General features: G+C 38.1%; 1 protein-coding gene across 2 annotated transcripts in view; it reads right to left on the bottom strand.

Annotated features, from left to right (window-relative positions):
• Nucleotides 1-10,149, bottom strand: part of Tex15 (testis expressed 15, meiosis and synapsis associated) — a 67,937-nt gene that overhangs the window by 18,574 nt on the left and 39,214 nt on the right. For both annotated transcript variants that reach the window (XM_021170328.1, XM_021170329.1), the window contains 3 exons: nucleotides 8,685-8,922; nucleotides 4,024-4,170; nucleotides 1,952-2,114 (listed from right to left, as the gene is read on the bottom strand). In XM_021170328.1, the coding sequence (XP_021025987.1) occupies nucleotides 1,952-2,114; nucleotides 4,024-4,170; nucleotides 8,685-8,922 (548 nt within the window). The remainder of the gene's footprint in view (nucleotides 1-1,951; nucleotides 2,115-4,023; nucleotides 4,171-8,684; nucleotides 8,923-10,149) is intronic.

Below are 10,149 nucleotides of genomic sequence, written 5' to 3'. Positions count from 1 at the left end.
GGCTGTCCTGGAACTCACTCTGTAGACCAGGCTGGCCTCGAACTCAGAAATCCGCCTGCCTCTGCCTCCCAAGTGCTGGGATTAAAGGCATGTGCCATCACGCCCGGCGGCTTAATTTTTCTATAAACTAAATGTCTTTCAGTAAATACTTCACCTTTTTCTCATTACAAATGAATGTGTAGAATCAATTAGAGACAAGCAAAATTATAAGAGATAGGTATGGTAGTAGACATTGATAGGATGACCTAAAACATGGGTATAAAGCACTAAGCAATTCTTGGAGTACCTGTGACTGACAGACATCTCTTAGGGGGTGTTACTGAAGACCCGTGTGGGCAGGATGGATTCTCTTATAAACCATTCTGTAAGACAACTGGATATGGCATTGGGAAATAGAGTGGGCTAATGCTTCCAGGAAGGTAAGGCCAAAATGGTAAAAGGAACCTGTGAGAGGTTTTGATTTTTCCCTTTCTGTCGAAGCAGGGTCTCACTATTAGTTGTAGCTACCTGGAACTCAAGAGATCTGCATGCCTCTGCTCCTGAATCCAAGTATTAAAATTTACAATGTATTAAAGGCCTAGTCCTATAAACTTTTTAAAAGCTTCATTTATTTAGGAAAGCATTCATAAATAAGACAGATTTAATCTCAATTATCTTAATATAATAATGTATCCCTTTAGAAATGTCATGTCAGGTGTGATGGCTCACACCTCTAATTTCAGCAATCTGGGAGGATAAACTAGAGATCATTGTGTGTTCCAGGCCACCTATATATGACAGAACTCCCGATTAGTCTGGAGTGAAGAGAGACTGTGGCTCAGTGATATACATATCACATATTCCTGTCCATTAAACACCGATAAAAAGTACAAGGCAAAACCCACCAAGTCAGAGACAATAGTTTTAATGCTTACATGGCATATAGTACAGCTCTCACAACTCAGTTAAAAAAAAAACCCAGCTTAATTAAAATATGTGGGTAAAAGATTGGAGCAGAAATGTCAGAGTGGCTATTTGATGCTGGGTCTCTTCAGGCATGTGTACCTGGTTAGTGTGGAGACAGGCAATCCCAAGAGGGATTATCAATCTTGCTGGTAAAATGAACTTTTGGTTCAGTGAGAGATTCTGTGTGGAGGCAATTAGGAAGAAAATGATAAAGGAAGACACTGGACATCCTGCTCTGACCTCCACAGCCATCATGCATGGGCACTGGCACACTCACAAACACACAGAAAAAACACATACAGATAAAACAACAAATTAAAACAAAATAAAACCTCACATACACACAAAACAAGAATTCAAGAGACCCTAATCTTGTTAGTATCTGAAAAGTCAAAATCAGAAGCAATTTACAATAGCAACAAAAAACAGGAAAAAAGTCTGACAGAACTATGTATTTGCAAAGACAGCAAGGTTCTAGTACCATCAAAAATTAGGAAAAAATTAAAAACACAATGAACCAACATATACTAACCACTAGACTCGTAAGAAAGACTTTGATATAACCTAATGCACTTGAGTCAACCACTTTAGAAAAGAATCACAGGACGTCATCTCTACTTAAAGCTATATTTTCTTAGTGTTAATACATATTCCACAGTAAAACTCTGACATATTAGCGCTGAGACCCTTCTATAAATACCAATGTGGAATAATACGTGTTAATGAGACCTGGATGTCACAGTATAATAGCATAGTTACACAATGCAGTACTCGCCATCCATCCATCCATCCATCCATCCATCCATCCATCCATAAAAATGAACACATTATTGTTATAGCTATCAACACAGAAAAAGAACATGTACATATATTAAGCCAAAGTGGAAAGATTATGTGCATATGATCCTAAACATGTAAAACAACTATTTTTGTTAGAGATTTACAATGTATTAAAATACTAGGAATTTAAGACCAGTGCAATTAAATAATTTATATTATATCTTACCAAGCCTCTTAGGAAATCCTGTTGAGGAGAATCTCAGCGATGTTATAAGCTGTCCATTACCTGCCTTTTGACCAATACATTTCACTGTTACTATTGCATATGGAAGACATTGCCTAGGTTTATCTACTGGTCTTGAAAAGTAATCATACTCATAGAAGTACACCTGAAAGACATAAGAAAAAAAAAATCAAACTATTGCAAAACCCTGGCCACTGGTTTCCAGGGGAATATCTTAACCCTTAAGATTAATCATGAACCTTGAGCAGTCTCAAAAAAGGAGTTAGAGAAAAGGTAGCTAAAAAACCCATTACTTGGGCTGGAGAGATGGCTCAGTTGTTAAGAGCACCAACTGCTCTTCCAGAGGTCCTGAGTTCAATTCCCAGCAACCACATGGTGGCTCACAAACATATGTAATGGGATCTGATGCCCTCTTCTGGTGTGTCTGAGGACAGCCACAGTTTACTCACATACATAAAATAAATCTTTAAAAAAAAAACCCATTACTTATATTTTGGTAGCTCTACCTCTTGATAGTTAAGAATGTTGCTTTGTGGTTAAATGTCTTTTTTTTTTTTTTCTGAGACAGGGTTTCTCTGTATAGCCCTGGCTGTCCTGGAACTCACTCTGTAGACCAGGCTGGCCTCAAACTCAAAAATCCACCTGCCTCTGCCTCCCAAGTGCTGGGATTAAAGGCGTGCGCCACCATGCCTGGCTAAATGTCCTTAAGGCTGTATACAGGTTGTTCTATATCAAAACCTAAGGCACCAGGGTATTTTCTCACACATGAGCACTAACAGAGGGTCTACATCTTGAGGACTGTGGTTTCATTACAAACCATTTATGCTGTGATTTTGATGAAGGGTCCCAATATGATTATGAGAAAAAATGCTTTTCCCATGAATATGGTACTTACCTCATAAGTGTTTCAAAACTAATACCTCCCCACTCCCAATGCAGCCCCCCATGTGCTGCTTTGTTACATGGGCTTTTCTTTAACTGACTCTTAATGATAAGACAAGAACTGTAGCACTCCCTCCATCTTCTCCAAGTCTCATCTGGTTAAGGATGTATACAAGTTCTTTTCTTCCTCCCACCACATAGTTTTTCCTTGGAAGCTACTGACACCAGTAGAAGCACAACAATGTTTTAAAGTAAGTACTACTTTCTACAGAGAATGTCCTACACACGTCCTGAAGCCTATTTCAAGTCAGACACAATAAGAAAAACATTAACACTCTTTACATGTGGAAACCTAGCTATGTACTTCCCATTGAAGGCTTAATTTCACTTATAAAATATATAATTGAATATTCTATTAAAATTAATTATCTACAGTGTTAAGCAAAAATATAAAAACTGCTTTTACTCAATTCATAAAGCTTTCCTTTGTTCCTCTTTCAAAGTATAAGAAATCAATATAATTGATCAAAATCATCTTATTATAACGCACTTTGATACATCTCAATTGGATGTATAGAGAGTAGTGTGATGTTGTTGTTGGTGTGTGTGTGTATGAACATGTATGATATCATGTACATGTTGAGGCCAGAGGTCAACCTTGGCTCTCATGCCTCAGTACAGCCATTGTTATTTTTCTATTTTTGGAGACAGGATATCTCAAAGGATTAGTTTATCAAGTCAGCTAGACTGTCGCCAATGTGCCCTAGAAACCCTCCTCCTCTGCTTCTCTAGCTCAAGGGTTACAGGTACATACCACTACATCTGCTTTTCCTTTCTTGGCATGGGTTCTGAGGATGGAACTCAGGTCTTTAATACTTGTATGGCAAGCACTCTATGCACAAAGCTCCTCACCAGCCCTCAATATGATGTTTTGATATATATGATATTTTTGATCATATCAGAACTGAGTTAATCAAGCATCTCACATTACCTTTTTTAATGATGAAACATCTGAAATTTACTTTCATAAGAGACTGGATGTGAAGCCATTGTGAAGCCTTGGTCTAATGAGAGGTTGGCAGCCAACTTAGAGGCTAAGTCTTTGTCATCTAAATAGTTCTGTGCTACACATGTGTCCTTCAAGTCATCAACTGAACCCAGAACTAACATACCATTGAATTGTAGGCTTGTAGCTCAATGGTATCTTTCAGAGAAGGCATATTTCTTGACATATGGCAATCAAAGTTAGGAGAAGGATCCAGAGAAACTTTGTTTTTATCCATAGAAGGTTGAATCTTCTTTATTCTCCCAAAGAGAACCTAAAAAGCAAAAGATAATACCCAAATACTTTAAAGTCTCATGCTTTTTTTTTTTTTTTTTTTTTTAAGATTTATTATTATATATAAGTACACTGTAGCTGTCTTCAGACGCACCAGAAGAGGGCATCAGATCTCATTACAGATGGTTGTGAGCCACCATGTGGTTGCTGGAATTTGAACTCAGGACCTTTGGAAGAGCAGTCAGTGCTCTTACCCGCTGAGCCATCTCGCCAGCGCCCAAGTCTCATGATCTTAATAGTGATGAATTAATAAACTGTTAATCCATTTTGGACGAATGGGATATTTTACCATGGTGATTACACTACTTATTTCCCAATTAAGTTCTAATTAGAATATTTGTAATAAAAGCTTCAGAAAAACTACTTTTAGAAATGAATTTACTGTTTAACTGTATATAAAAGACTATGAATATTTAAGTTAGAAACAGAATGGTGGGAAAAGAAAAAGTGACATAAATCAGACAGTCAAACAGTTTTTGTTTTTGTTTTTTTCTTCCAATTTTTATGATATAAAGCTCAAAACATGCTATGCTTGTGGTAGCTTTCCTATCTACCACACAAGTGCTGGGCTGATAGGTAGTTGTGTGTTATCAGGGCCAATATATGGCATGTAATTAAAAGTGCCACTTGAACAAAGTGAGGGAGATTAGTCAACACGGAGGACAACTGAAAAGTTAAATTCCTATTGAAGTGTATAAACAAAACTAAACACTACAAAGCCAAACATTCAAGTACTGAAAAGCAGTGTGAAAAGATAATGGATAAAATTCAAGAAAACAAGTCGCTAAGATCACAGTGAGAAGTCTTTTTGAAAAACAGTGGCCAGGAACTGATGACTGTAAATCATGCCGATTTCTCTATGTTACAGTTTAAAAGTTTGCCACACTAAAACCCAAATAACAACTCTAAATGGTCTAAATCGAGAATGAGTGAAGAAAGGTGGGTTTTCAATAATAAGTACAAAGAATATCGCAAAAAGATCTGTAATCATATTCTTTTTTTTTTTAAATAAAAGATCATTTTATTTTAAGGAGTATGGTAGCTACTCAAATACACACTAGCCCTGTTGCAAACTCTATGCATCTCAGGGAACTTAGAGCAGACAATCTTAGGGCATGGAATATAGTTCAGGTTTTACCCACCCACCCACAGCCACCAAAAGTCAAACTAACCAGTAACAGAACTGAAACTAGGAGAACAATTAGCTTTGTACTCTCTTTCCTGACTCCCATGTCCTTTCCTGCATCCTGTTCTTCCTCATCACTGAAGGCTACCTTCCTCAGTCTCCTTTCTAAATGTTATTCTATGCTCATATTTACAGCTGTTTACATACATGCGTGCATACATTAAAGGCTAAGACCCATGTATGAAGTAGAATGTTTTTTCCCCCAGTGTTTTCAATTAGCTAATCCATTTATCCAAATTTCAAAATAATACCTCTAAAACCAGTATTCTAGATAGCTCCCTGGAGTGGAAGGAACCTTAAGAAACCTGGCAAAAATGACTAAAATCTATGTTACTCAACAGCACTGTACCACTCTTAGTTCTCATGTCTGACCAAATTGCTATAGTTTTAGAAAATGTTTGATCAGAACAGGCAAGTCAGATAAAATAAAAATTAATAAAAGGGGGTTTGGGGGACTGGAGAGATGGCTCAAGGACCTAGTTCAATTCCCAGCACATGGTAGTTCACAATTGTCTGTAACTCTTGTTCCAGGGGATCTGAAACCATCATACAGACACATGCAGTCAAAACACCAATGTACATAAAATAAAAATAAATAATAGTAAAAAAAGAAGAGGCAAGTCTGGCTGGACTACACATAAAATTTTCTGTGTTTGTAACCCTTCTCTAAATTGAAAATTATTCTTAAATATAGCTCATTAAAAATAAAAACATAAATGTTATATTAGACTAATTTTTTTTTTTTTGATTTTTCGAGACAGGGTTTCTCTGCATAGCCCTGGCTATTCTGGAACTCACTCTGTAGACCAGGCTGGCCTCGAACTCAGAAATCTGCCTGCCTCTGCCTCCCGAGTGCTGGGATTAAAGGCATGTGCCACCACTCATGGCAGATTAGACTAATTCTTAAGCTATGCTTAAGAATTATTCTTAAGTTAGTCAAGATACTGTTCACTGATTAAACAAATACAAAGGAAAATCTTTCAAGGAAGTGGCTAGGGAGGCTAGCAGGTAATTCACTAAGTGTAAATCATCAACATCCGTTATGTAACAAAGTCTGAACTCAGGTCAACCACATGAAGATTATTTATTAGCCTGGAAGGGAACTTTGAGGGGTCTGACAAAGGTTTTCTAAGGATGTGAGAAAAGCAACAGGTACATGTGGAGAGAAATAACTAGTAGTGGTGCCCGTCTCAGGACAACCGGGTACTACACAGCAGAATATGTAACGAGGCACATGTCTCTGACATAAACTTTGAATCTAGGAATAAACCAATTCTTGCCAAACAGGGTTCAAGGTGTGGAACAGCCACTGTTTCAAGGTAAAGGCATTCTGCCTTCTATCTGGGGAGCCATTTTTCTTGTGAGGACCAGTGCCAGTTTTGTATCGGCCCGTAGAGACAGGCAGCTGGCAAGCTGCATCAACACTGGTAGAGCTGACTTGGAGGCCCACAACATCACTTCACAAACTTTCTCACCAACTTAAGAGGGCACATTCTCCAAGTCAGTCCTCAAAGCCTCACCAAAAAGATATGTTGGTGGGGATGTAAAGAACTGGAACCATTAAGGACTGTTGGTAGGAAATTGTGCACAAGGTCTGGGGTCTTAGTGTTTTATCTACCTAGTTTGTTCTATTGTACTATCTTCTCTCTAGTTAGCTCATTTTCAAGTCTTGTATACTTGTTCAGAACTAGTTTGAATTAGAAGTTGTTTATTCTCTCTGTAAGACCGTTCAAATTTTTATGCTTGGATCACTTCTTGGCCTTTTGGCTAAGATCAAGTGCAAATTTTTATGCTTGGTCTTATAATTGCCTGTTAGTTAAATATCATTGCAATGCCGTTAGAAAACATTATGAGGTAATTCATCAAAATTAAATTGGAATTACCATAGACTCCATAAATACTTTTACAGTATTTTCATCCACATGCTAGTTAATGTATGCATGGTGGGAAAATACTCTCATTACTGAATCACACCACCAATACATATTTTATTACTGACAATTGCGTGCATTTCTAAAATTCTCTGTTTTCTTTCTTTTTTCTTTTTTAGGGGACAGGGTTTGTTTGTGTAGCCCGGGCTGTCCTAGAACTCACACTGTAGAAAAGGCTGGCCTCGAACTCAGAGATCTGCCTGCCTCTACCTCCCAAACAGCCCTGGGGTTGGTTACAGGTGTGTATGGCCACATTCAGCTTTATACTTGGCTGCTGGGATTAAAAAACTCAGGTTCCCATGCTTTTCTAGCAAGAGAACTTCCCACTGGGAACTTCCTAATACATGCCTTAACTTGATCTACGTATTTGACAACATGTTGATAATTACCAATGGTGTGTGCCAAGTTTCTAAGATAAGGTTTTGGTATTTCTGAACCCCCTGCGCAGCCCAAGGGGATCTTGAATTCAAAATCCTCTTGTCCCAAACCTTCCATATGCCTGGATTATAGGCATGCTTGGTCCATTTAATATTTTAAGTCAAATGACTACATAAACATTTCCATAAGGCTTTAAAAATGCATTGTAGAAGCTGGAGAAATGGCTTGGTGGTTAAAAGAACACTTGCTGCTCTTAAAGAGAATCCAGGTTCAGTTCCCAGCAGACACATATGGGCTATCAACCAATGGTCACTCTAGTGCAAGAGGATCCAGTGCCCTTTCTTGGCCTCTGTAGGGAGGCACACATTTGGTACTTACATATACACAGGCAAAACAGCCATCCACATAAAAGAAATCTTAAAAAATAAATGTTTGTAGAAAAGATACATGAAAATTCTATCATACACTAAATGGGTACTTAAATGATGACTATTATGGTTTACACACACACACACACACACACACACACACACAAGTTTGTCTTCTGTGGTCTTGTTCTACCCTTTACACAAAATATATCATTTTATATAAGCGTGGCACATTTGTCAAAAACAATCGACATTGGTATAACAGTGTTACACTGAAATAGGTGAATAAACTAAGCTTATGCTACAATTCTATTTTATTTTATTTTGTTTGGAGGACACAAACTGCTATGGTACCATAGCATGACAAAATAAAGAAATAAAAAATAAGAAGAGAGATAATGAATCCAGACTAAATTATGCACTGAGCAGACAACGATGGGTGCTGCCTTTGTGTAGTTTTACTTTGTGCCACGTCCGATGAGAGTAAGGAAACAGGAACAGTTCTACAGGACAACAACAGAATAATTACGGGATATTCTATTCAAGCTAATTTAATCTAAAACCAAACTATGTCCATGTGGACTTAAAGTAAACTGCTCCTGTGTTTAGTACGTTTTATCCGACTACCTACCTTAAAAATCATAATACTTTCTACAGCCACGCTTCTACTGCAAGCATGACGCAGGGCAATGTCAACATGTCTAAACAGATACACTCCAAGAAGAGGATTCCCAAGTATTCTCAGTGGGGATGTTCCGACACTTAGCCCATTCTGGTAAACATCCACCACATCGCTCTGAGGAAGTGCCAGAAAGCAGAAATGTTCTTCCAGTTCTCTGCTGTGTCTTCCACCCTCACGCATCTCTGACCTACGTAAAAACAAATGACATACAGTTAAACTATTTCAGCTTATCAAAGAAATTACACACTACTGACAACAATCAGAGCTACTAGCTTCCACTAGGATGCCGGTGAGTTAGGACTAAAAACCTCCCGAAGACAAAGTTCAAGGTTAAGGTTACATGTCCAAGATTTATGGGTAGGCTGAAGAAGCTTGATGGTGAACAATTAACATTTACTAAGCACTTTTTTTTCTTTTTGGTTTTTCGAGACAGGGTTTCTCTGATAGCCCTGGCTGTCCTGGAACTCACTTTGTAGACCAGGCTGGCCTCGAACTCAGAAATCCACCTGCCTCTGCCTCCCGAGTGCTGGGATCAAAGGCGTGTGCCACCACGCCCGGCTTACTAAGCACTTTTAATGCATCCAGTACACAATCTTAAGAGTTATTACATGAGTTTTGGTCTCAAATATCTAACAATTTTTATTGCTATAAACATTTTTTTTTTAAAAGTTCAAAATACACTGAGTTACCTTATGTTTCACTTTGGCCAGAGTAGCAGTGATAGGGTGGAATCTCATCTTATTAGGCCCCATGGTATATGGAAACCCAGCTCTGTCCATCCAATCAAGCCCTCCAAGAGCACATACTACTCATTTTGTTGTATCTCTTATCATATCTCATTAATTCAGTTAATATTGTAAACTTATTCTTTAATTATATATTCTATGATGAAATGTGTCAAGTGATAGAATAGAAGTATTATTTTTTCAAATTTTGGAGGGAGGATGTCATGTACCATAACTACTATAATATAAAATGGTGTTCTTTATATAAATATACAATAGATACACACACACACACACACACACACACACCCTTCTGAATATTCTGTAGATTGGCCACTTCCCCCCCCCCCACCTCCCCCCCATCCCCTGCAATGCCTCCTTATTCCTGAGACAAAATACAACTTAAATTAGACCAGCTCAGAATTTTACAAAGGCTGTTAAGTGTGTAAGTGACAAAACAACATAGCTCTTTCTTTAGATGAAAATCCCAGCATGTTAACCTTAGCAAGAAATGCATGCTGAAAGCTAGCACAGACTTGGCTTCTTGTACTAAACAGTTGTGAAACAAAACAACACAAAACAAAAAATTGGTCTCAGCCGGGCGTGGTGGCGCACGCCTTTAATCCCAGCACTCGGGAGGCAGAGGCAGGCGGATTTCTGAGTTCGAGGCCAGCCTGGTCTACAAAGTG

The sequence above is a fragment of the Mus caroli genome, chromosome 8, assembly GCF_900094665.2.
Source record: "Mus caroli chromosome 8, CAROLI_EIJ_v1.1, whole genome shotgun sequence".
Classification (NCBI taxonomy): domain Eukaryota; kingdom Metazoa; phylum Chordata; class Mammalia; order Rodentia; family Muridae; genus Mus; species Mus caroli.
Note: the sequence above shows the minus strand (reverse complement) of the source record. Positions and strands in the feature narration are given on the sequence as shown.